This window comes from Pristiophorus japonicus, chromosome 12, assembly GCF_044704955.1.
Source record: "Pristiophorus japonicus isolate sPriJap1 chromosome 12, sPriJap1.hap1, whole genome shotgun sequence".
Lineage (NCBI taxonomy): Eukaryota > Metazoa > Chordata > Chondrichthyes > Pristiophoridae > Pristiophorus > Pristiophorus japonicus.
Window position 1 is genome coordinate 89,584,725 of NC_091988.1, and position 27,878 is coordinate 89,612,602.

Consider the following 27,878-nt stretch of genomic DNA (forward strand, 5'->3'; position numbering starts at 1 on the left):
TTTTTTTTTACATGACAGCTATGGGCGCGCATGCCCAGTACACCTCCCAGTCTGCATTCAACCATTGTTAAAAGAGCCAGTTGTGCGTGAGAAATTTGAGTGCTGTGAGAGAGCTTTAATTCTCAGTGGAAAAATCAGAGCTGCAATATGCAATGCGGCTCAAGGACCAAGAATTTCTCACAGGACGAAGTGGAGGCACTAGTTACTGTAATTTAGACCAGATGACATGAACTGGACACCAGCAGAAGTTACATAAAAGTTTCACTAAAAGAAATAAGAAATGCTGAAACCCACTTGCAGAAGATTACTGTGCAATGGTGACCACCCAGAGTTCTGGAGGCCAGTGCAAAAAGAAGTGGCAGTACCTTGGTCAAGTAGTTAGTGTAAGTATTATGTTCATTTATTCGCTGGAACTGCAATTGTAAATGTGACCAGCTCTATATATCCCACCCAACAGAAAGACACCCTCTCTAAAAAGTTAGATTTTCATCTTTGCAGAGGAAGGTGGCACATAACAAGAGGGAAAGAACTCGAACAGGAGGAGGCCCGGCAAATCTGCACCCACTGACACCATTGGAAGACAGGGTCGCTGCTTTGATAGGTCCTGCCTGGAGAAAAGCAACCACCACTGCACAAGCTGGGCCCACACTCGAGGGAGAGGGTAAGTCCTGCAAATTCCACATTCTGGTTTTGCTTAAAGTCAAGTCCTGCGTGGGCTAGCCATGCTTCGGTTCATGGAGATGTCTCCGTCAGCTACGCTTCTGATGCAATGTGCTATTATTCATCATGGTCCTTCAAATGAGCCTGCTGCCAAGCTGTGTGAGCCTACTCATGCCACCCTGCCCCCTCCTCTGCTACTAACCATTTGTCTGTTGTTATATTTTGCAGAATTTGAGGCCAACCCTGACGAGGCAGAAGATGATTCAGATGCGGACGAGCCTGAAGAGGAGAACATCTTCCAATCCCACCTTCCAGACCAAGAGCATGGGGGTGAGGGGGAGGGGGAGGATGAAACCCCCACTGTTGTACTCACTCTGGAGGAGGGGCAGGTGCCGCCCATTGAGGTGCCAGCCACTTTCCTGAGTGGTAGAGTGTTGGTGGGATATTCCATGGTTTCCCACAGTCCGAGGCTGTACAGTCCAGTGGGGTGCAGCGAGCCGCACAAAGGGTGAGGAGGGGAAGGCGAACTCGACAGCGCTCTCCTGAGGTGCAGGATCTAACACATGTGGTTCAGATGATGGCAATGAGTGCGCAGAGTACTGACTTTACCCGATCACTCTTGGGCACCATCAGTGGGGTGGGTGATGCGGTATCCGGGAGAAGTAACAACACTCTCACAAGAAATGGGAACACTGTCCGGGAACATGAGGGAGGGAATGTTGGAGTTAGCTGCTGCAAAAAGGGAATACGCCCAGACCCCGTGGCCATTGATGGAATCAACTGCTACTCCCACTCCAATCCCCAGACCAGCCTCTGAAGAGGCCCAAGCCGGGCCTTCCACATTACCGCCTGCCCACACCCCCCATCAAGAAGTTCAGATTACCAGAGATGCTTGAAAGAATAAGCTTGATACCAACCCAAGAAATGCTGCGCCACTGCCTGCGGGCAGGGGTCGTGGAGTCACCAAGACCAAGCGCAGTGGGCGGTCTTAGAATAAGGTGGAGGGAAGATGAGTGCAGCCTTTCTTTGCTGCTGTTATTGTTATTATTGTTGTTACTGTTGTAACTGTTCTCAAATTAAAAGATTTTTGTAAGTGATGTAAATTTACAAGTTTAAAAGTTTGTAGGTGATCTTATCTGAAAACTTTAAAGTTTGATAACTTAAATAAAAATATTCTTGTAAGTTAAGCACAAACAACTGTTCGTTAAACTTTTGAATAAAATATATTTTACATTATAACTGAATCATTTCCATTATTTGTTCCATTAACACAACACAACATTACAGAACAGGTCCAAATAGTAAACATGGTCCATTTGGAATAGTTGTCGCTGAGCCTTCAGGCAGCAAAGCGCTCATGGATGAGCTGCTAGCACAAGGCTCGAGCAATTGTTAAAGGGACACGACAGCCCGCCCTTCTCCACCATTGTGCTCTGGTCTCAGGTAGTTGCATGGCTTCCTCGTCCTCATCATCATCATCTGCGTCTTTCTCCTCATTATCAGCCACTCTCACCAGCTGCTGCTGCTTCATGGTGGCCAAGTTATGAAGCATGCAGCACACAAGTGAACTGACCGATAATCTCAGGAGAGTATTAGTAGCCTCCGGAATGGTCCAGGCATCGGAAACACTGTTTCAAGATGCCATGGTCCTCTCTATTATGCTGCGTGTCGCAATGTGTGACATGTTATATTCCCGATCAGCTTCCATCCGGGTTACTTTTAGGGTCGTCATGAGCCAAGTGGCGAGGCCATCCCCTTTGTCTCCCAGTAGCCAGCTCTGCCCTTCTGACTGCTGCTGAAACATGGCAGATTTAACGCTCTCACGTAGGATGAACGCATCATGGGTTCTCCCAACATATCTCACATCAACTGACATGATGCGATGCACGTCGTTACACACAAGCTGCACATTAATGGAGTGCAAGCCTTTTCTGTTCCGGTACATCTCAGAATCCTCCAAAAAGGTGCTCAGAAGGCAATATGGGTACAATCAATGCAGCCTTGTACCTTTGGGAAGCAATCCTGTAGAATCCCACAGCCCTGTCACACATGGCCTGGGCGGTTATGGGGAACTTTATGTAGTCATTCCTCCAAGCATATAGTGCAGCAGTCACCTGCCGAATGCAGATCTGTGTTGCATGTTGAGAAATGGCACACACATCCCCAGTTGTGGCCTGGAATGATCCCGATGCATAGAAAGAAAATGCAGCTGTAACCTTTACTTCAACTGATAAAACAGTCCTCCTGACGCTTCGAGGTTGCAGGTCTGCTTTTACTAACTCACAGATCTCAGTTACAACTTCTTTGTGAAAACGCAGTTTTCTCACACAGTCTGCATCACTCAGGTGCGGGTACGAATGCCTGTCTCAATATACCCGACGTGGGTAAGGCCTCCTGCCCATCATCCTACGTGCTCCGAGGTTCCTCATGCGATGATGTCTAATTAATCTTCTCCTCCACAGCACCATCATGCAGAAGGCTTGCTCGAGGTCTGGCATTGTCAATATTGCCCCCATCATTAAACTGTAGCTTTGCAAGAAGTTCAAAACAGCAGGACAAAGTACTCAAACCATCTTTCCTCTCTCCCTCCCCAAGGTGGCCCTAGTATGGACCACACCCTGGTCTGCACATGTGTTCTTGTGCAAGCAAGTCTATTGCACAAGAAATAGGAGCAGGAGTAGGCCATACGGCCCCTTGAGCCTGCTCCGCCAATTAATAAGATCATGGCTGATCTGATCATGGACTCAGCTCCCTTCCCTGCCCGCTCCCCATAACCCTTATTGCTCAAAAATTTATCTCTGCCTTAAATATATTTGAAGACCCAGCCTCCACAGTTCTCTGGGTTTGTAAATTCCACAGATTTAGAACCCTCTGAGAAGAAATTCCTCTATGGAATGAGAAGCTAGGCATTCAGTAAAGAAACAAAGTTTAATGCAATTTTTCATTTTTTTTCTCCCAAAGGACCACCCCACCATCGACCGAACGTCTCCTCATCGGGCTAGAGGGTCGGCCAGCAGAATCGCTCCCTCGCCCGGACACAGGGGCTTGGCGTCCACCATCCTCCCCAGGCTTCTTTTGAAGCTGCTGTATCCCTTCAGTTCGGCTTCACCTGACTACCACCCACCCGCACCCGCCCCCCCGGGCTTCTTTTGAAGCCGAGCCCCAAACTTGTGTGCTCGGGCGAGGGAACGATTCTTCCGGTCGACGCTCCGACCCTCAAGCCCGGTGAGGAGACGTTCGGTGGTGGAGTGCTACTTTGGCGGCGGGGGGGGGGGGGGGGAATCAAAAATTAAAGAATTGTATTTGTTACGTATTTAATCCTTTGTAACCTGCATGACACCTGACCAGCAGAGGACCCACATGTTGGAGTCCCAACAGATCCCAGCATCCCTTGGGAGCACAGTATATAATAAGCAGGCCAACCCCCGAGGTACCTGCACTCCGGAATCTTATTAAAAGGAGCTAAGGTCACACTTGCTCATTACACAGTACTCAGATTCACCCTTTATTATGAGTGTATCAGTATTAGACTTCCATTTTCTCCCTTTTGACTTGAAAAAATTAAGCTTCATGATGTATATTCTTGACTTCTCAATTCCCTCCAAAACTTCGCCTAAAAACAATGGCGTCTTTCTGCGCCGATTTTTTTTAATGTACACTGGTTTTTCTTAAATGCCCAGAAGGTTTTTTTTTGGGAGAGTGGTCACATACACCGTCCTAGGAAAAATGTAAGTTGGCCAAACTTGCTTAAATGTGAAAAACCGGCACAGACATCAGGTTACACCTCCTATGACACAAAAAAATACTAATCTAAAAAAGTCGAACCTAACTGAGGTGCAGAAACTTTGGGGAAACTTGAATATTTAATTTACACCCAAAAAAAGCGGCGCAGATAACTGGGGAAAACTGAGCCCATGAATAGCTCCACAAGGGAGACTGTGGATAAGAGCGGTGATGTCACATGTGAGGCTAATCACATCAAATAGCAATAACATATTTCTATAGTGCCCATTACATACAAAAATGTCTCAGAGCACTTTGCTGGATGACAAGAGGACACTTCGGTAAGAGGGTCAAGAGGGAGCAAAAAGGCTTTGGAAGGCACAGCGGGAAATAGCAAGGTAAAAATGGATAGCGAGTTCCAGCGGGCAGGGCACACTGCTTTAAAGGAGAGATGACCAATGGTGAACTGGAGAATGATAATTAGACCATTGTTGGACCAGTCGAAGATGGACACAGGGAAGGATCAAGGCTTTGAAGACGCTCGAGGAGGAAGATGAGATTCTCAAAAATTCAAGTTTCTGGGATGCAACATGAACACACACATACATATTCATCACACTGCTCGTCATGACAGATTCTATTTATAGCATTTGCTAATTTTCAACATACAGTGCTTCACCTCTTCACAGTCCAGGGGGAAAAAAGTCAGCTGCAGTTTTTTTGACACCACTCATCTTTGGTGAGCACACCAACAGAAATACTCGCTCATTCTCCCCCGCCCCACCTCCTTGTAAGCCACAGACTGTAGCAGATGGCTCAGGTTGTTCCAAGGGTAACACACTCAAGGAAGAGATGATGTGGTAAACAGTCAACAGAATCCAGAGTCAGGGTTATATCCTTGGATCAGAACTATAAAGACTACTGAGGCAACCTTCCTGCTGACAATTTAACAGTAGCTTCTCCTGTTCTCCCTTTAAAGAAAAAAGAGATTTCAGCTTCAAGTGTCAGTCTTGGCTCAGTGTCATCAGAGTCAGAAGGTCATAGGTTCAAGCCCCATTCCAGAGCCTTTAGCGCATAATCTAGGCTGAAACTCCAGTGCAGTACTGAGGGAGTGCTGCATTGTCTGAGGTGCCATTTTTCAGATGAAGTTTAAATGAGGCCCTGTCTGCCTGCTCAGATGCACATCAAAAGATTCCATGGTACAACTTGAAGAACAGGAGAGTTCTCCCAGTCTCCTGGCTAAAATTTATCCTTCAAAAAGACAGATTAACTGGTTCTCATTGCCTCATTGCTGTGTGCAAACTGGCTGCTGGGTTTGCCGACAAGTGACTGCACTTCAAGTGCTTATGGATGTCCTGAAGTCATGAAAGATTTTATTTAAATGCAGATTCTATATTACACTCATAATAAATGGTCAGACTGAGTACTGTGTGTAATGAGCAAGTGTGACCTTAGCTCCTTTATTAAGGTTCCAGAGTGCAGGTACCTCCTGGGTGGTCTGCTTTTATACTGTGCTCCCAAGGGATGCTGGGATCCCTTGGGACTCCAACAGGTAGGCCCTCTGGTGGCCAGGTGTGATGCAGGTTACAAGGGGTTAAATACATAACACTTTCTTCATGCATGAGTTTAAAAATCCAATTTCTTATTGAATCACCATTTGCTTGTCAGCAATGCACAGGGATTTAATTATCCAATTAATCCTAATCTGGTTTGTCCATTCGGTCAGTTTTTCCTCCTTATCTAACGGACACGGATCTGGAAGAATACACTACCCACTTGGAACACAGAAATGCACTACAAACAAGAACAAGGATACTTTAATGATTTCAGCACCGTGGGCTGTTTTTGTTTAAATCATCAACTACTAAATAGAGGGCTGACAAAGTCAGGTGCTTGCTAAGCCCAGTGGAGCATGCACAAAACATTACTAGTCGATTTAGAAGCACTGCGTGGCAAATTTTCCATTCTAGAGCCTTTTACTGACCCCTCTTGCCACACAAAATAAATTTCAAGATTGTAAAGTGACATGTATATAACATCAGGCTTCAATTTTAAAAAGTATTGCAAATCAAAAATTCATATTACATAACAAGTTTTAATATGGATATATTATACTCAGTTTATAAACTTATTTTTAATAAGTTATATTAAATTGGGCGGTTTATAATGAGTTTAGTGGAAGAATTTATTTAATTTTACACACAATTATATACACCAATGTGCATTCAACCCTACGTCAGTTCTTTCATACGAGGTGCCAAACCCAGAGAGTGCCTAAAGCATTCATAGAAATTTAGGGCACGGAAGGAAGCCATTCGGCTCATCAGGTCTGCGCCAGCCAAAAAAAGAGCTATCCAGTATAATCCCACTTTCCAGCTCTTGGTCCGTAGCCTTGTAGTTTACAGCACTTCAAGTGCATATCAAGTACTTTTTAAATGTGATGAGGGTTTCTATCCCCATTACCCTTTCAGGCAGTGAGCTCCAGACCCTGACCAACCTCTGGATGAAAAAAGTTCTCCTCAACTCCCCTCTAATCCTTCTACCAATTACTTTAAATCTGTGCCCCTGGTTATTGACCTCTCTGCGAGGGGAAATAGGTCATTCCTATCCACTCTATCTAGGCACCTCATGATTTTATGCACCTCAGTACATGGGAGAAGGGAATAGAGGGTTATGCTGATAGATTTAGATTTAGATTTAGATTTAGATTTAGAGGAGGAAAGATGGCAGGAGGCTCAAGTGGAGCATAGACGCCTGCATGGACTGGTATGGCCGAATGGCCTGTTTCTGTGTTGTATTTCCTATGTAATATAATCTACCCTCAGCCTCCTCTGTTCCAAATAAAACATGCCCAACCTATCCAATCTTTGCTCATAGCTAAAATGATCAAATCCAACCAACATCCTCGTAAATCTCCTGTGTACCCTCTCTAATGCAATCACACCTTTCCTGTAATGTGATGACCAGAACTGTACGCAGTACTCTAGCTAGTGTTTTATACAGTTCTTGCATAACAGATTTCGGAGTTTAAGTCAATGTTGACAGAGAGGGGAACTTTGACAGAAGCAATGTGCAACGCAGTGATGTCACAGAACGTGCAGCCCAAAGTTTCCATCAGTCCTGTGAGCGTATGCATTGGCTTAGTCCCCTGTTCATTTGGTGGCATTGTGGTTACTAAGTGAACAATTGTTGCTTAACGTGGGACTTCTGGCGTGAACTTTAATAGACAAACAGCTGCTGAAGTTAAACCCATTTTGGTATGCGGATATGTCGAAAGCAAGTCGTTCCTTAAAAATCACGGTGATGATAATAATGCAGTCCCTTTACACAGTGCTGGTGCAGTTCTAGCATGGTGTGTGAATGAACTGACTTTATACAATCGCACATGGTCAGTTCGTCTTAACAGTGCTCTTGATGCCTTGCTCATGAAGAACCAGGATCCATAAATTCAGACATCGTAGCTGTCCCAGACTGGGTTTGGGAGAGTGGGAAAAGATGCAAAATAAATTTTCTATGTGGAGATATTAGAAACTGTGGAGGAGCAAAGGGATTTGGGCGTTGAGGAACAGAAATCACAAAGCTTGTGCATAGGTACAAAGCAATCCAAAGGGTTTACGGAATGTTGGCCTTTAGCTCAAGAGGGCTGGAATACAAAGGGCAGAAAGTTGCTCAGACCCCATCTGGAGTACAGGGCCCACTGCTTATAGCGGGCATGTTCATGCGTACGCGGTTTGCGTGCTACACACGATGGCTGATGTAACCTGCTGGGTAGAGATCATGGAGATAGCGGACAGCACTACATGGGACCACAGACCGATAACCTCCTGGGCAATATCTGAGTTGCTTTCCATTTATCTGTATAAAGTGCACTGCTTCACAATGTAAATAGGAAACAGAATCCTGACAAGTGTGGTTACGTCTAAGTATATTTTATCACAATTTAATTTTTGTAATTTTTTTCTCAAAGCGTATATACTTTACTTATGTGTCTGCTTATTTATAATTTAATTGTCCCGAACCCAGCCAAAAACAAGGCGACAGTTTATTAACAGTCAATAATAGAGTGCTGTGCAATTCCAAAAGGGAGGTTTTATTTTTATGGCAAAAACTAATCATTCAAATGCAGGCAAATGGCAATACCACTGTGCTTTGGAGCGAACACTTGGGAGTAATTCAACATCTGTATCCCAGGGTTCCCATCAGGTACCCTGCATACCTAATTTGTTCCACTGAAATAAACTATGAGGTGTTCAGAAAATACTTGCAGCCTTGTTTTCAATTCCCCTGCTGGCTCAATATCTGTAAAACAAAGCTATTTGTCCATAGTGGTCAATCTGCTGGGTGGAAAGGCTGGGAGAGGACAAACACACGTGCAGGAAGTGGCAAAGCTCAAGCACACGGCCAGAAAAGGAGGAAATGGAGAGAGGAGGGAAATTTCAGCACAAGAACAGAGAATCGCAGGGGAAAGAAAAAAAAAAAGTGATGGAGTGCACGCGTTCAGACATTGCCTAAAGATATGGCAGATTACACATACACTATCTGGATCTGACAAACGCAAGGCAAGGGGGAAATCAAAGGCCACAGGAATAGGTTAACCTGCAGGCAAGAAGAAAGAGTGAGCTCAATTGGCACAAGTAGGTCTCTGGAAATAAAATGCAAATATCGAATACTATGCAGGGAAATGTACGGGCAACTTTCAGACTTTAGGATTTTCTTTTTATAAATGCATTTCTAAAAATATTATAAGGCTGCAATATATTCAGCTGATTCAGAAATTCACCTCCCAAACTGTCGAGCTCCACCATCTTGAAGGACAAGGGCAGCAGATGCATGGGAACACCACCAGCCCCCTCCCCCAAAGTCACACACCACCCTGACATAGAAATATATCGCCATTCCTTCATAGTCGCTGGGTCAAAATCCTGGAACTCCCTCCCCAACAGCACTATAGGGGTTCCTTCACCACACAGAATGTAGCGGTTCAAGGCGACAGCTCACCACCACCTTCTCAAGGGCAATTAGGTGGCAGTGCATTGCGACGCCCAAGAATTTGCAGCTGGATTTACTCTGGTTGAAATTGAAGCCATTCCAGTGGTTGCTTTTCTGATCTATATTTCGGTGATATGGATGGGCAAAACCCACGTTGTTTATTTTGGCCAGAGAAAAGCACAACACTTAAAAAAAAAAAAAAATTTATTAAACACTTCAAAAGATTTAACCTATAAGAGATAAGACTTATAATAGTGCTATAAAACTGTAAATTGTTTGAGAATTACAATAAACAAACATTCACATAGGCAAGAATAACCCAACACTTTTTCACTATATGGTGTTCCACATTTCTACACTACTGCTTCTTTTCCAGAGAAACTGTGGTGGAAGAAGAGTTCGGGGTGGGGAGGGGTACTGATGGCATAGTCAGAGGTAGAAGGAGGAATCAAGTTGGAGGGATTTAGGGAGCATGTTCCAAAGCATGTGGAACAGGCTGCCAGCTCACGCACACCAATTCTCTGCATTCCTTCAAGCGAGAACTGGTCTGGTATCTGGCCGGAGCAGATCACCCTGTACAAAAGATCAGTACTGCATAACATTAATCAGGCCAGAGTGGTCTCCTGGATTATTTACCACCACCAATGGGGATCGGAGTGCAATTTTCTAGATTTCCACCTTCCCCCAAATTGGCCTGGACTTTTCTGTTTTTTGCGCCCCTCGCAGGAGATCACAAAATCACATCTCATTCTTCTAAACTTTAGGGAATATAGGCCGAGACATCTCAATCTTTCATTGATTCTTGGGATGAGGGGATTGCCCAGTCAAGTGAACCTCATTCCACTCCCTCTAAAGCAAATATGTCTTTCCTTAGGTAAGGAGACTGGAACTGTACACAGTACCTCAGGTGTGGCCTCACCAGTATAATTGTAGTAAGACTGCTTTACTCTTATCCTCAAATCCCTTTGTATCAAAAGCTAACATACCATTTGATTTCCTAATTTGCTTGCTGAACCTGCATGTTAACTTTCTGCGATTCATGTACAAGGACACCCAGGTCCCTCTGAAAGCAAACATTTCCCAGTCTCTCGCCATTAAAAAAATATTCTGCTTTTTTATTTTTCCTACCAAAAAGAGGATAACTTCACACTTCCCCACATTGTATTCCATTTGCCATGTTCTTGCCCACTCAGTCAACCTGTCTATATCTCTCTGCAGCCTCTTTGCATCCTCCTCGCATCTTACTTTCTCAACTAATTGCGTGTCATCGGCAAACTTGGATACATTACACTCAGTCCCTTCATCCAAGTCATTAATATAGATTGTGTGCGTCACTGTGCTAAATGGGATAGATTCAGAACAGATCGAACAGCTCAAAACTGGGCATCCATGAGACACTGTGGGCCATCAGCAGCAGAATTGTATTCCACCACAATCTGTAACCTCATGGCCCAGCATATCCCTCACTCTACCATTACCATCAAGCCAGGAGACCAACCTTGGTTCAATGAAGAGTGTAGAAGAGCATGCCAGGCATACCCAAAAATGAGGAACCAACTTGGGGAAGCTGCAACACAGGACTATGTGCATGCTAAAATGCAGAAGCAGCATACTATAGACAAGGCTAAATGATCCCACGACCAACGGATCAGATTAAAGCTCTGCAGTCCTGCCACATCCAGTCGTGAATAGGAGAAGGGGGCTCCATGAATATCCCCATCCACAATGATAGCGGAGCCCACCACGTGAGTGCAACAAACAAGGCTGAAGCGTTTACAACCATCTTTAGCCAGAAGTGCCAAGTAGATGATCCATATTCGCCTCCTCCTGAGGTCCCCACCATCACAGAAACAAGTCTTCAGCCAATTCGATTCACTCCACAGCAGAGCACAGCAAAGACTATGGGCCCAGACAACATCCCGGCTGTTGTGCTGAAGACTTGCGCTCCAGAACTAGCCAAGGTGTTCCAGTACAGCCCATAGTCATCAAAGGCAGTCCCTCGGAATCGAGGAAGACTTGCTTCCACTCTTAACATGAGTTCTTAAGTGGCTGTACAGTCCAATACGAGAACCACAGTCTCCGTCACAGGTGGGGCAGATAGTCATTGAGGGAAGGGGTGGGTGGGGCTGGTTTGGCGCACGCTCTTTCCGCTTTCTGCACGCTCTCAGCGACGAGACTCGAGGTACTAAGTGCCTTCCCGGATGCGTTTCCTCCACTTAAAGCGGTCTTTGGCCAGGGTCTCCCAGGTGTCAGTGGGGATGTTGCACTTTATCAGGGAGGCTTTGAGGGTGTCCTTGTTACGTTTCCTCTGCCCACCTTTGGCTCGTTTGCCGTGAAGGAGTTCAGAGTAGAGCGCTTGCTTTGGGAGTCTCGTGTCTGGCATGCGAACTATGTGGTCTGCCCAGCGGAGCTGATCAAGTGTGGTCAGTGCTTCGATGCTGCTGATATTGGTGCCTCTGTCGTCCCAGGGGATCTGTAGGTCTTTCAGAGACATCGTTGGTGGTATTTCTCCAGCGACTTGAGGTGTCTACTGTATATGGTCCATGTTTCTGAGCCATACAGGAGGGTGGGTATTACTACAGCCCTGTAGACCATGAGTATGGTGGCAGTTGCGAGGGCCTGGTCTTCAAACAGACTTTTCCTCAGGCGGCCGAAGGCTGCATTGGCACACAGCTACAACACTGGCATCTACCCGACAATGTAGAAAACTGCCGAGGTATGTCCTATCCACAAAAAGCTGGACAAATCCAATCCAGCCAATTACCGCCCCATCAGTCCACTCTCAATCAGCAAAGTGATGGAAAATGTCGTCAACAGTGCTACAAAGCTGCAATTTCTCACCAGTAACCTGCTCACCAATGCCCAGTTTGGGTTCCGTCAGGACCACTTGACTCCAGACTTCATTACAGCCTTGGTCCAAACAGGGACAAAAGAGCTGAATTCCAGAGGTGAGGTGCAAGTGACATCAAGGCTGCATTTGACAGATCAAGGAGCCCGAGTAAAATTGAAGTTGATGAGAATCAGGGGGAAAATTCTCCACTGGCTGGAGTCATACCTAGCACAAAGGAAGATGGTTGTGGTGGTTGAAGGTCACTGCAGGAATTCCTCAGGGCAGTGTCTTCGGCCCAACCATCTTCAGCTGCTTCACCAATGACCTTCCTTCCATCATAAGGTCAGAAGTGGGGATGTTCGCTGATGACTGCACAGTGTTCAGATCCATTCGCAAGTCTTCAGATAATGAAGCAGTCTATGCCCACATGCAGCAAGACCTGGACGCCATTCAGGCTTGGGCTGTTAAGTGGCAAGTAACATTCACGCCACACAAGTGCCAGTCAATGTTCTCTCAAAAAAGCGAGAATCAAACCATTGCCCCTTGACATTCAACGGCATTACCATCGCCGAATCTCCCACCATCAACACCCTGGGGGTCACCATTGATCAGAAACTTAACTGGACCAGCTACAAGAGCAGGTCAGAGACTGGGTATTCTACGGCGAGTATTTCACCTCCTGACTCTCCAAAGCCTTTTCATCATCTACAAGGTACAAATCAGGAGCATGATGGAATATGCTCCACTAACCTGGATGAGTGCAGCTCCAACAACACTCAAGAGGCTCGACACAATCCAGGACAAATCAGCCCACCTGATTGGCACCCCATCCACCACCTTAAACATTCACACCGTGACTGCAGTGTGCACCATCTACAAGATGCACTGCAGCAACGCACCAAAGCTTCTTTGGCAGCACCTCCCAAACCCGCGACCTCTACTACCTAGAAGTAGAAGGGCAGCATGCGCATGGGACCATCACCACCTGCAAGTTCCCCTCCAAGTTACACACCACCATGACCTGAAAGTATATCGCCTTTCCTTCATTGCCACTGGGTCAAAATCCTGGAACTCCTGCCCTAACAGCACTGTTGGAGTTCCTTCACCACACGGACTGCAGCGGTTGAAGAAGGCAGATCACCACCATCTTCTCCAGGGTAATTAGTGATGGGCAATAAATGCTGGCCTTGCCAGCGACGTCCGCATCCCGTGAAAGAATTTTTTTTTTTAAATTGTAAATAGCTGAGGTCCAAACACTGATCCTTGTGGCACCCTGCTCGTTACAGCCTGCCAAAACGAAAAAATCCCATGACTCTCGGGCAGTGTGGGGAGCAATGTTCCCCCGAAGTTGCACAGCCGCACGGATGTGTAGAGTCTGTGACGTCCCGCACTGGCCGTTCACCGGCTCTTGCATTGTAAAAACCGCGTATGCGCAAAATTTAAATGGGCCGCGCAGCCAGTTAAAGGGCCCGCGCACCAAAAACAAATGACAGGGGACATTGGTGAGGAGTGTATATATTGTAATGCACAAGGCATCACAGTTGTATGGAACAGGCTAGATGGAGCAGAACATCTATTCCTGTCAGTCACTGTTCATATCTTTGTAACTTCATGTGAATGATGCCAGGATTGGTACTAGCATTTTATTGAACTGGAAATGTTCGATGTGTAAAATTTCCACTCTAACTCGACTAAAAACAACCCGAAGTGCACAATTATAGGTTTTTGTCTTTACAGCTGAAAAGAAAGGCTTTCATTTCACAAACTCAGGCTGTCCCATTCGCTTTACAGCCAATGAAGTACTTTTGGAGTGTAGTCACTGTTGTGATGTCGGAAACGTGGCAGCCAATTTGCACACAGCAAGCTCCCACAAACAGCAATGTGATAATGACCAGATAATCTGTTTTTGTTATGTTGATTGAGGGATAAATATTGGCCAGGACACCAGGGATAACTCTCCTGCTCTTCTTAGAAATAGTGTCACAAGATCTTTTATGTCCACCTGACCTCAATTTAAAGTCTCATCCGAAAGACAGCATCACCGACAGTGCAGCACTCCCTCAGCACAGCACTAGAGCATCAACCGAGACTCTTGTGCTCGAGTCTCTGGAGTGGGACTTGAACCCACAACCTTCTGACTCCGAGGAGTGTGTGCTACCCACTGAGCCACAGCTGACACTAATGAGCTGTAAACACTCAGGCAATGTGCTGGTTGTTAGGGTTAGTCACTAGTGGGAGCAATTTGAAGTGACAAATTAAGGAAAATGGTGCAACATTAGAGTTTATTGCCTTAAGTGTAACTTTCCTGAATAAATAACCTCAGCAACAATGATGAATTCCATGCCATAACTGGCACAGATAAAGGGAAGGTCAGCTTTCAGGGAAGCCACTAAATGAAGTACTGTACAAAGAGCGGAGGTGAAGAGAATTTCACCCTCAGCTGGTCACAGTACAGGTGAACCTGTGGAATTCTCTACCACAGAAAGTTGTTGAGGCCAGTTCGTTAGATATATTCAAAAGGGAGTTAGGTGTGGCCCTTACAGTTAAAGGGATCAAGGGGTATGGAGAGAAAGCAGAAATGGGGTACTGAAGTTGAATGATTAGCCATGATCATATTGAATGGTGGTGCAGGCTCGAAGGGCCGAATGGCCTACTCCTATTTTCTATGTTTTGCTGAGTGCCGTGATTAAATTATTGCCGAGTCTAATGCAGCCTCCCAACTGAATTCAAGGTGTTTTTATTTCTTAGCGAGTTCCCTGAACCCACTAATCTATCACACACTCACAATCTCAGCACAAATCAATCAACCTCTGCCCATAAACCACCGTACAACATTCAGCTTCCCAACCATTCCTACTTACACTTTACTCTCACGTCAAGATTTCTACAAGAGTGGTCCCACTATGTCACTAGCAGATGCAACACTAGCACACTAAAGATAGAAGAACACTTTGTACACTAACAGAATTCCAAATGACGCTGTGCTGAATGCTTACAAATGCTCAATAATCTGCTATTAAATAGGTCTTTCCAAAATGAGTTTAATTACCCAAATTACACCATAGTAGCACCAATTTTAAACCAATTTCAGTACAGCATTGAAATGAACTACTCTCAAAGGATCTGGGAAAATTGTATAAAGAACCAAGATAGCCCACTGCTGAGAGATTAAACCACATTAAAAGGCACTCCCATGTTTGCATGTAGGACTTGATCTAATTTCCAGAGAGACACCAGTGCATCACTGTTTAAACCTCACTCCAAGGCACACTGGGCTCCACTTTTATACAGAACCCCATACAAAGCGAATGACAAGATCAGCTTCTCGTATTTACATTTCTAACACCAGCTCTCCTGTCCCATAGGCAGACCCATATTTCAATGGATTCTATGATACTGGAACCTGGGCTTGTTCACAGTTTAGAGTGCAGCTGATGAAGGCAGACCCAGATATCTGTAGTTGGCTACATCTTTTGAAAAGGCCCTGTGTTTTGGGGTTCATGAACTCAGTATTCCCATTTAATGAAGTTAAATTATTTGCTTTTCCACTTATTAATCAATGTTTTGACTGAAGAATAAATGTTGATATGTCATTAGTGAAACTGGCCTACAAGAGGTGCCTGGAAATTACTCTCGAGTTGGAATAATACAAATGACTCTCCATTATGCAACGGAAGTGGTGACCCATTTAAAATCAAGTCATTCGTGTTCCTGTTACAATAATGGGGAGAAAAGGCTGACAATAGAGGGGAGAGAAGGCTGACATGGAGTGTTAATTGTTTACACAACATCATTCACAGTCATTTCTAGGCTATAATCATTAACCCAGCAGCTACGCTTTATCAACACAATATTTTGAAATCATGATTAATTAAGACACTTGCATGCATGTTATTTAATCAAACAGATGCTTGACTGTCTCATCCTCAAAAATTACATCCATACATGTACTTATGAGGAGGGTGGGGAAGAAAGAGACAGAATGCATCAGAAATAAGTCACCCACTCCATTCTGTCTCTTTATATATATATATAATCCAGCAACTCTGGGGCACTGACAACCCACTAAACCATAAACCCAAACTAAACCAACAGTCTCATAGCCTTAAACTAATAATCTCAGTTATTCTGCACAGGTTTAAAACACACGCACACACACAGGGAACTAACTACAGTACCAGAATTTTCACTTCAATACAATGATCTTGCATTCTAAATCTCTGCCAGTCATTACCAATTGTGGGTTGTACACTTATAGGGCCCAAGTTTCCACATGATTCGCGCCTGATTTTTAGGAGCAACTGGTGGAGAACGGACTATCTTAGAAATCGCAATTCTCCACATTTTGTTTTCTGCAGTTCTAGTCAGTTAGAACAGTTTCACTTTGGAACAGAATTTTTTCTTCAAAAGGGGTCGTGTCCGGCCACTGATGCCTGATTTCAAAGTTTCCACAGTGAAAACGTACTCCAAACTAACTTAGAATGGAGCAAGTGAAGATTTTTGTAGAAATGAAAAAACCTTGTCTACACATTAAAAAATCAGGCGCAGGTTACAAATTCGGCGTCCAGAACGAGGTTGGGGGGGGGGGGGGGGGAAAGGGAAGTCATTAAATTCTATAATAAATCCTTATTTATACTTGTACAAATAAATCCAATCTGAATAAAAATTTCTAAGCAAAGAAAAGATTAAATAAACCATCTTCCTACCTGTGTGAAAGTGCTTCAGCCAGGGAGAATGCTGCAGGAAGCCTCAGAAGTTGAGCAGCCATTCCCGAAAGGCAGGGGGGGGGGGGGGGGGGGTGGGAGGAGAGGCCGTCGGGAAACGGCTGCCTCAACTTCTGAGGCTTCCTGCAGCCTTCTCATTGCTGCAAGAAGCCTCAGTGCTGATCATAGAAGGGCAATGTGCTTTTATTAAAAAATGTTCAAAAATTAAACAGCTACAAAGAACTACAAAAATGGCCAAGTGCCAATGTTTCCTTCACACTGCGCGTGCGCGAACGCTCCAACGCGCACACGCAGGGTTTCCGGCAGGAAAAAAACTAATTTAAATGGTACCCGCCCCCTCCCACTTACAAAATCGGCGCGAGTGGTAGGCTCCGCTTGCCCTGGGCGCCACGCCAAGCTGCCATGGAGCTGCAGGGCGCTCCAGAATCCCGCGTTTTTTTTCCGGCGCGAAAAAAGGGCGCCCAGCTCAGAGGGGAGCCCGTTTTTTAGCGTGTGGAAACTTGGGCCCACAGTATCCAACTTGGCTGAAGAAAATCAAAAACAAAGATAGGGTAATCTAATCCTGTTGCCAAAGGTTTGCAGTCATCAGTATTTTGCTCACCCAGTTTCCTGCAGCACCAACATTAATTCTTGTTACAATTCACTAATTCTCAATAAAAAGACCTTTAGGATATTGGACATCATAAAACAAAATTAGTGTCAACATTACAAAAACGCACAATTAAAACCAACAATCATTTTGAAACATAAATCCTTTCATAATTCCAGGAAGTTGGGTTATTAATTTCAAGTCCATTGAAGTTAGTGGCAATCTAGGCCGTCAATACTGTATCTGGATGCATTTATATGATATTGGATATTTTCACCTTATAGCCTATTTTACTACACATCCCATGAGTTTGTTGGCTTGGGGACTCATTACTCACCTCTGAATTTCTTAGGTGGGTTGTTCAAGTCTCCAGCATCTGGTTGCACCACACATCGGTCATCCACCAAGCTGTCAAAGAAATACAGAAAGAAGACAGTTAAACAAATCTCAAGACACTCCAATTTTATTACAGATTTCCTTTCACAGGTCATTGTCTTCAGTTCTGTTCTATTCCTCTCCACAGTACTGGACATTCTTCCAAATTCTACCAATGTTATATAGAATGCACAGAGAATGAGAATGGGATTGACTCACATGGGTCATAATCCATCTCTCTTACTGTCCTGCCAACTCCACGTTTCATTGCTGAACATATTAGGAGCAGGAGTAGGCTAGTCATGGTTGATCTTTCACCTCAACTCCATTTTCCTGCACTATCCCCATATCATTTCATTGCCTTAATATTCAAAAACCTATCGCTCTCGGACTTGAATATGCTCAATGGGTGTGAAATCCCATTGTGTCGGAGTGTGTACAGACCCGGCGAGGCCCTGCAAATGCCGGCTTTCGCCGCACAATGCGCATGCGCTGAAAACCAGCTTTTCCGATCTTACAAGTTTTCGCTCGACAGATCCTCCGCATCCTCGCAGCAAGGACATTTGCACGGGAGAGATTGGGCTATTTGCCCAGTTAATGTCCTTGAGACTTTTACGCCTGGTAAAAGCAGGCACATAGCCAACTTTTACCAGCGTAGGAGTTTTAAAACACAGAAAAATTTAATTTAAACACACATTTTGAGTGTAAAAACCCTGCCCATTAAGGCAAGTTTATTTTAAACTCTATTAAAACACTTTTTTAAAAATCCAAACACATATTTTTTTCTGCATTTTTTAATTTATGTGGTGGTGTTTTTCTCTTTAATAGTAATGGGAACTCGTAAAAATCGGAGAATACTGTACAGTGATTGGTTGTCCAGGCCCACGTGACTCCAGCTTCTTCATCTGTACCTCTAAGACGGGGGCACGCTGCGATGCACGGGAAAAGGCGGCCTCCGGGAACACCAGGTACTTCTGCAAAAAAATTTCGGTCGGAGGCATTCGTCCGAAGGAAGCCTCCAACTGGAATTTCAGGGCCAATGATGGAGCCTCCACAGCCCTCTGGGGTAGAGAATTCCAAAGATTCACCACCCTCTGAGTGAAGACATTTCTCCTCATCTCAGTCCCAAATGGCCGACCCCTTATTCTGAGACTGTGACCCCTGGTTCTAAACTCCCCAGCCAGAGGCAGCATCCTCCCTGCATCTACCCAGTCAGGCCCTGTAAGTATTATGTATGTTTCAATGCTTTGATTCAGTATTAACTCATAGAATTGTAAACAAAGGAAGTAAAGTTGTTCCTTAATCACTATGTTTGATTACATCTCATCCTTCAATTCTGCAACTTTGCATCTACCATATTGATCTATCATGATTTTAAGAAGTTGGTTTGAGTTTTTTCTCCTTCAATATTGATTTTAAGTATCCTGGGATATTTTTCTATATTAAAAGGCGCTATATAAATGCAAGTTGCTGCTGTTGTTTCTTCCCTCAGTGAGAAGAGATTTACCTCCCTTACCCAAGCTTCACAACTCAGTGATGCAAATCTGGAATCCATCCTGTTTTGGTGAATCTTTCCAAAAGGGTGACAAAACCTGAATTCAGCGCTGATCTGCAGTCAACCACTGGCAAGCCTATAGAGTCATTATTCTCTGTCCTCCAGATAAAAATCTATTGCAACCTCATTGATGAGGCCATATTTGGAATAATGTGTGAAGTTTAGGTCAATCTACCATCTATAGGTTAGAGAAAATTAATGGGGAAGATTGCTAAACTTCGTGCCCATGGTACTTCCAGAACTAAATTTGTCTTTATTAGAGAAAATAAAATTGAAGAGATTAAATTTAGGTCGAGGACTTGTTAACTTAAATGTAGAGTTAAACCTCCCATAGGAAATTAAATACATTAGATAGAGGTTGTGAAGGACTGGACTGTACAAAAGAGTTAAAGCCTTGATGGGGTAATTGGCCTTTATTCATTCCATGTTTCCTCATGCTAATTCAGTAGTTGTGACAATTACCTTCCTCATAAACCAATTGCAGGCAGCATGCTTTATTACATCAACATATTTAGAAAAGTGAATCAATATTTCAGACAATTATCTGGTCAACCCCATTATACAGGTAGGTGTACCTATAATTTGAATAAATGGTGTAATCAATAAACTTTGGGGTGGTGGGGGTGGGGATGAGAGAGAGACAGAGAGAGAGACAGAGAGAGAGAGAGAGACACAGAGAGAGACAGACACAGAGAGAGACAGACACAGACAGAGAGAGACACAGACAGAGAGAGACACAGACAGAGAGAGACACAGACAGAGAGAGACACAGACAGAGAGAGACACAGAGACAGAGACAGACAGAGAGAGAGAGAGACAGAGAGAGAGAGAGACAGAGAGAGAGAGAGAGAGAGACAGACAGAGAGAGAGAGACAGAGAGAGAGACAGAGCGAAAGCAAGTTGAATCTCAGGCTGCAACACATGAAATCCAATTCTAATTTTTGTATTCAACTTCCCAAAAAATGTTTTTCCATAATATATTAGCTGGCCTTTCAGAACACATTATGCAAAGACCTCCCAATCTGCAGGAGCAAGCAGTGAAAGTAACATGGTTTTTCTGAAGGTAACAAATCGTTCCATTCCCAGACATGGTCAACCCAATTCTAAAATCATCCACTGCCAAGAGAATGGGGAGGAAGCAACCTGCCCCACGCCTCTTTTATTGCCATTTCTAACTACGAGAAAGCAGGACAGGGACAGAGCTGCAAACACACAGCAGACCAATTAGCAGTTAAGGAGAGAACAGGCAGGCAATGTTTCAGATTCATATCCTTCATCAGAACCATCAGTAACACAGTGCTGTCTATGCATTCCCATGAGTAATCATGTCTCCCATTCAGTATATCCCCAGACCCAGGCTCCCTAAACTCCTTTCCTCCTTAAAACACTGACTCAAAGCAATACAGTTGTACAAACAGTGGCAGCCTCGGGCACCTCACTGGAACTGGCCATTCTTCATATGATGTCAGTCTAAACAGCAAGCATTGGCAAACTATTTAACCAACACATCCACACATGATCTAATTCTCCACTTCAAGTCCACAGTCAACCACAACTTGCATTTATATAATGCCTTCTAAAATAGCAAAACGCCCCAAGGTGCTTCACAGAAGCGTAGTCAGATAAAAATTAAATTAACACCGAGCTAAAAAAAAAGAAGAGATATTCGGGGGCGTGGTGACGGAAGCGGGTAGAACATTAGAATTAGGAGCCCCTCCGCCATTCAATCAGATCATGGCTGATCTTCTACCTCAACTCCACTTTCCTGCACCATCGCCATATCTCTTGATTCCTTAATATCCAAAAATCTATCGATCTCTGTCTTGAATATACTCAAAGACTGAGCTCCATAGCCCTCTGGGGTAAATAATTCCAGAGATTCATCGCCCTCTGAGTGAAGAAATTTATCAGTCCTAAATGGCATTTATCAGTCCTTATTCTGAGACTGCGATCCTCAGCCGAGGAAACAACCTCTCTGCATCTACCCTGTCAAGCCCTGTAAGAATTTTGTATGTTTCAATGAGATCACCCCTCATTCTTCTAATCTCTGGAGAATATAGGCCTAGTCTACTCAATCTCTTTTCATAGGACAATCCCCCACCCCAATCCATCCCAGGAATCAGTCTGGTGAACCTCTGTTGCACTCCCTCAAAGGCAAGTATATCCTTCCTAAGGTAAGGAGACAAAAACTGCGACTTAGAGGATGGTCAAAGAGGTAGGTTTTGAGGAGAGACGGAGAGAACTTAAAGCTTGGTGCCTAGGCAGCTGATGACACGACTGTCAATGGTGGGGCAAAGGGAGTGGGGGATGCTCTTGGGACCAGAGGAACGCAGAGTTCTTGAAGGGTTGTAGGAATGGAGGAGGTTGCAGTATGCATTTTCCATCAAGGGTCATTACAGAAACATCAAACGCCAGAGCACTGGTTGAACATTTGCCCATTTCTCAGCCCAAGGTCACTGATGCCAATTATGAAGCCCCATTGTTGTCCCAAATGAAAATCAGGTAACTGAGCACAGAGCACATGGGAGATCTTTTTGGTTTGTGCTGATCACTGCCACAATACATTGTATTTATTTACTGACCAATCGGGAAGCAGTTAATTTCTAAATGGAGTTGCTGTTTTGACAATAAATAAATCTGCCCAAAGTAAATACAGCAGAAGGAAGATTGAAAGCTGAAAATTACACACAAAGCAGTAGTGAATGCTCCCCTTAAAGCATGTGCGTCATGCCAGGCACAAAAAGACTATTTTACTATAATACAGTATACTAAAGTGACCAAAATAAGAGCAGATAACAATAGGTGTGTTGAGGAGTGGAAAGTTTGGATGCATTATCTATGGGTTATGGTTTACCACTGTACCACAATGAGTGGCGAATGTTCGAAGCAGATGTCTATTCTTTTGGATTCAGCTCCACCTCCACCATTTCAACCTCCTTGTGATAATTCAGTTAGAGATACGGGAACATAATTTGGGAGCACAAGGTTTACCAGAGAAAACTAGTTAAAAGTAGGTAAAAACTGGCAAAAGTCCTTCAGTAAGTTAACTCTTCAAAACAAACTTTTTCCAGTTCTGACGAAAGGTCATCAACCTGAAACGTGAACTCTCTTTCTCTCGCCACAGATGCGGTCTGACCTGCTGAGCATCTCCAGCATTTTCTGTATTTTTTTAAACTTCAATTCATCTGTAGTGTGAATGTCATTATTAGTTCTCAACACACTTAATTGCATTTCAAAGCCCTACTAGGCAAATGTTTACCACATTCCAATGGGCTCCTAAGTACAGCGCTTCCCATGTGCAACACTGGAGGACATTTGCCCTTGAAGTGATGTCACATTTTAAGTGTCAAGATCCTTTTGAACAAATATTGCCAGTGTTTAGTGTTACAGATAGATAACTTACTTCATATAAAACTACTGCATTCACCTTTGTTTTTCTAACATCACAGCCTAAATTCAATGTCCCAGTTATTTAAATGTGCCAGTGAGTGAACTGGTGCCCTTGAATGACATGCTCCCTCCCCAACTGTAATCGGGACAATAAAAAGATCAAATCTTTCAGAGCAAGAAAGCCATACTTCGCTTTAAGAAACGTCACGGTGGCAGTAGATCGGCTCCCCTCCCCGTATCTCCTGTCACTTTCACTCCCGCGGTGAGTTCAGCTGAATGAGAGTCGAGGAAACCTACCGGAGCTTGTTCATCTTACACTTACCCTAACGTGCTGATGAATCCGGTGACAGATCCTTCGGCGTACAAGGAGACTATATCCCCAATGTGAAGAAAACTCGACATCTTGTCAGACATCTCTCATCCCCTTCGCTCGGCAGCCAAGTCAAACACAGGAGTTCCGCAAAGAGATTATATCTCCACCGCTATCACAAGACAAAAAAAATTCACATGTCAAAAGCAAATATGAAATTACAAAATTAAAAATATATATAAAATATATAATAAAATTATGCACTTATGCAAGTTTTTTTTAAATCAACGCAGTTGAAACATATCTCAAGTCAGCCCCGCAAACACTAAATTGGTTTGATCTTGAAACATCTAAAAAAAAGGTAATTAAAAAAAAATAAACTCCAAACATTGATCGAGACTTGGGACTTGCAAGATCCCAAACTATAGACGAAGATCGAGAGAAGGGGGCTGCATTCCACACAGTGGCCGCTACATTTAATGACTTGTGATGCAGACATCAGCTTATTAGCCAGAGACACAAGTTACAAAACATCGCAAGATGCAAAGATAAATCCTTGTTGCAAAACATAACCTAAACGGTCATTTTTTTTCTTAAGTCTTTTTTTTTCTCCTGTAGACTTGCATTCCGCTGTAAAGTTGTAAGTTCACAAAAGTTTACCTTTATTTAAAAAAATGAATGAAAACAACAGCATTCATTGCAGCCAATAGTTTCTTGCATTAGGCGGAGCTGCTTCATTCTTTCCTGCTGCACTTGTAAGTGTGTTTGAAGTTGCAGCCGCAAAATGCGTTAAAACCACTGACCTTAAGAGAAGAGTTGAAGCCAGTCGGAACCCGAGCAGGTAGTGGTGCAAAAGTAGCATCTAGGCAGTATAAAGGAAGCCCATGGTTGCTGGTCTTTTTTTTTTGCTGTGACCCCTTTCAGTGAGACAGTTGCCGTTAGATAATGCTGCTCTCCGCCAGCCCAGCCAACCCCTCTCCGGCAGCAGCTGTTGCAGCGCCTTCGCCTATCAGCGATCCGCTACGCAGCGCCGCGCACCCTGGGAGTTGTAGTTCCACCTCTCGCGCGCCGGCCGACCGCCAACACGAAGCTGCGGGCAGCGCTGGGACTACAGGTCCCACCGTGCCCCGGGAGCCCGGCAGCGCAACCCGAACCCCGCCCCTCCGCGCGCGCTGATTAGCATTGTGACGTCAGCCCCACCGCACATTCTTCACCGGGGCAGCGTCTTGTGATTGACTTGCTGGGCAGCCAATCATTTCTCTCACTCCCCCCGCCCCCTTTCGAACGCTTAAAAAGTTTCCGCGAGGGACCGAACTTTGAACAGCGATAAATGCGTGCAAAAAGTGGCCAAGTCTCGCAGCCTGCCTTTTATAACACTGTGTTCAACTATTTGAAAATGTTACTGGTTTTAAAAATAGTATATGGAAAAATAAGTGTACAAGTTTTAATATAACGACATACAACTAAAGCACTACATTAAATATCTTTCAGGAACAAGATTGAAACACAAAGTATTAATTACATTCATCATTTTTTTTTTGGGGGGGGGGTAAGTCTGACCATAGAAACACCAATGTTTGAGAGTCTCCAAAGCAAACTATTGCGACTCCACACATGCAGAATTGCAAGCGAAAAAAATCTCAACTCCTGAGAACAAGCCGAGCCCTGAAGGTTCTGTTAATGAGCAATGCTGGATTAAATAGAAGATACGGCACAGAAACAGGCCATTCGGCCCAACCAGGCCATGCCTGCGTTTATGCTCCACTCCAGCCATCTCCCATCTTTCCTCATATAAATCTATCATCGTATCCTTCTATTCCCTTCTCCCTCATATGCTTGTCTAGCCTCCCCTTAAATACATCTATACTATTAATTTCAATCACTCCCTGTGGTAGCGAGTTCAGATTCTCACCACTCTTTAGAAGAAAATTCTATACCCAAATTCCCAATTGGATTTTTTGATGACCATCTTATATTGATGGCCTCCAGTTATGCTTTACCCCACAAGTGGAAACATTCTCTCTCTATCCACTCTATCAAAATCCTTCATAATTTTAAAGACTTCTATTAGGTTAGCCCTCAGCCTTCTTTTCTTCCAAGAGAAGAGACCTTCCGGATATGCATACCCTCACATTTCTGGCATCATCCTTGCAAATCTTTTCTGCACCCTCTCTAGTGCCTCTATATTCTTTTTATAGTATGGCAACCAGAACTGTATGCAGTATAAGTGTGGTCTAACCAAGGTTCGATACAGGTTTAGCATAACTTCACTACTTTTCAATTCTATACCTCTAGAAATAAACCCTATTGCTTGGTTTGCTTTTTACGGCCTTGCTAACCTGTATCGCAACTTTTAGCGATTTGTACTCCGAGATCCCTTTGTTCCTGTACCCCATCTAGACTCTCACCCTCCAAGTAATAAGTGACTGCCCTATTCTTACTCCCAAAATGTAATACCTCACATTTATCTGTGTTGAACTTCATTTGCCAATTATGTGCCCATTCTGGGTGGTCTATAATCAACAGCATCCTGCAGTACTTGTCTGAATCAGATTACTGAGTGTGCTGCATGGGAAACTGGATTCTGATTCTGTCTCCAACTTTGACATCCTCCCCGCCCACTCCCATCGCCACAAGAGACCCTACTTATTATCCCCACCAAAGCAGGGTAGGCACCAGTTGGTCATTGCAATCAACACACAAGCTTGAGCCCTCACTGACCAAGACCAGGTGCTGCTTGAGGGATGGTCACCTTGAATTGCGGTTGCAGCAGCAGTGCCACTATCCTCCTGACCACAGCACGGACACACACTCCAATGAACAATAGTGTCACCAGTGGGAGGTATAGAGCACAAGTAGCAATTGCTGCCAACTCTGCAACACAACCATCGTATGCACCCAGCCCTGAATATTGGAGTGCGTGTTTTCATACCTGGCCTCCACGTATGTTATCCCAGGTCTGAATTTCCATAGCTATAGAAGAGACATATACCTTCCATGGTTTTTGGCTATTAAGTGATTCAAGGGATATGGGGATAGTGTGAGGTGGAAGATCAGCCATGATATTACTGAATGACAGGTCAAGCTTTAAGGGCCGAATGGCCTACTCCTGCTTCTTATATTTTTGTGTTCTTATGAGTTCTGAACAATGAAGGGCACTGGGCACATGTCTTTTCTGCCACAAATGGGGTACTGGGACATTCATTTTTTCTTTTAAAGATGAAAGGACTCCCCGTCCCTTCTCAGCACAGTTATAAAGAATTGACTTCAGTCTAAACTTGTTACCTACCAGGTACCAATGTGAATCAACAATTGGGTCAGATTCTCATTGTTTCGTCCCAATCAATAATTTCAAGATCTCCTCTTGAGCTTTACAAAGCTATAAAACCAGACTTTAGTGCAACTAACCCCATATCTCATTGTTTAACCAATTGTTCAGAATGTTGAGGAGTGTGCAGGCGAGTCTAACAACAGCACAGTATCATCTGTGAAAAGGAGCACTGCAATTTGTTTCAGAACGAACCTAGAACATACTTATCCAACCAGTTACGCATTTTACATGTTTCCACAAATATTTTGCTCATAGTTGTGTTATTTTTTTATGTTTCCATAAATATTTTGTTTTGTTACTTTACTAAGGACAGCGTGACCACTGGCTCAGTGATACTATTCCTATTTCTGAGTCGGAAGGCTTGGGTTTGGGCCCCACTGCAGACAGCCCTGACGAGCAGAGACCGGAGCCTCTCTGAATACTGGGTTGACAGCCAGCCAGCCACACCCCCCATCATAAAGGCTCTTTAGTCTTTGTTACTGCACAAGTAGGAGAATGTCCTTTGAAGATAAAACCCGTGAGGAAGGCAACAGGAATTCACTATAGCTACGCTTCCCTAGTAAGTGGCTCAAGTATCTCTTGTGTGAGATTTGAGTTTGGACCTGCCTTACAGCAGAACACAATGGATGGACTTCACTCAGCCTGATACAAAGCTATATGTTTATTGGCTGAATAAAAATAATTACATGCATTCTTATAAGTCACAATGTCTTTACCAGTACATTGTCTTTTAACCTTTGCATATTATCCGATACTCAATTTTCAAAACTTGCTTTTGTGAAATAAATATTATTATAAATCAGAATCTCTCAAATACTGCAATCAGAAAATGTAGATTCTGTTGCAGGTCTATCCACTCTCTGTGTTCCAAACATATTTTACATTAAGGAAAGTCTAAGAACAATGTTATTGAAAAAATTACCACAAAACAAATATTAAAAGTATAATTATTAACAAAATCATCGCAATCAAATATTGATATTTTTAAAATGTGAGTAGCAGCAATTAAAACAGCCTGTTTTATTTAAGCACCCTTCAAATAAATTCCCTTACACAGAAAAAATATTACAAACAAATTAGATCCAATATACAATCCATGTTAAACGCAATATTTAACCATTTACCAAACTAAACCATTAGCACATATCCAACCACCAAAAAAAAACTAACCTTTAACAACAGAGCAAAAATAACACAGCAGTAACCATAAAGATGTAAAAGCAGCAGGTTATCCACAGCTCACGTTCAAGTCCTCCAAAGCAGTGGGACTGTGCCTGGATGAACACTGCACTTTGTGTCCAAGACGCGGACCTTCTTGTTATTTCCCCCTGCTCGTCGTTAAAATGCAAACTGAACTGTTTGATTGGGTGAATGCTGCCATGTGACATTCTGTGACCGGAAG

The 27,878-nt window shown here is 43.9% G+C and overlaps 1 protein-coding gene across 1 annotated transcript in view; it reads right to left on the reverse strand.

Annotated features, from left to right (window-relative positions):
• Nucleotides 1-24,071, reverse strand: part of itpr1b (inositol 1,4,5-trisphosphate receptor, type 1b) — a 593,020-nt gene extending 568,949 nt beyond the window's left edge. The window contains exons 1-3 of the mRNA XM_070894815.1: nucleotides 23,949-24,071; nucleotides 23,158-23,317; nucleotides 17,853-17,923 (exon numbers count right to left, since the gene is read on the reverse strand). Coding sequence (XP_070750916.1) covers nucleotides 17,853-17,923; nucleotides 23,158-23,249 — 163 coding nt within the window. The 5' untranslated portion in view covers nucleotides 23,250-23,317; nucleotides 23,949-24,071. The remainder of the gene's footprint in view (nucleotides 1-17,852; nucleotides 17,924-23,157; nucleotides 23,318-23,948) is intronic.
• Nucleotides 24,072-27,878: the final 3,807 nt, after the last annotated feature.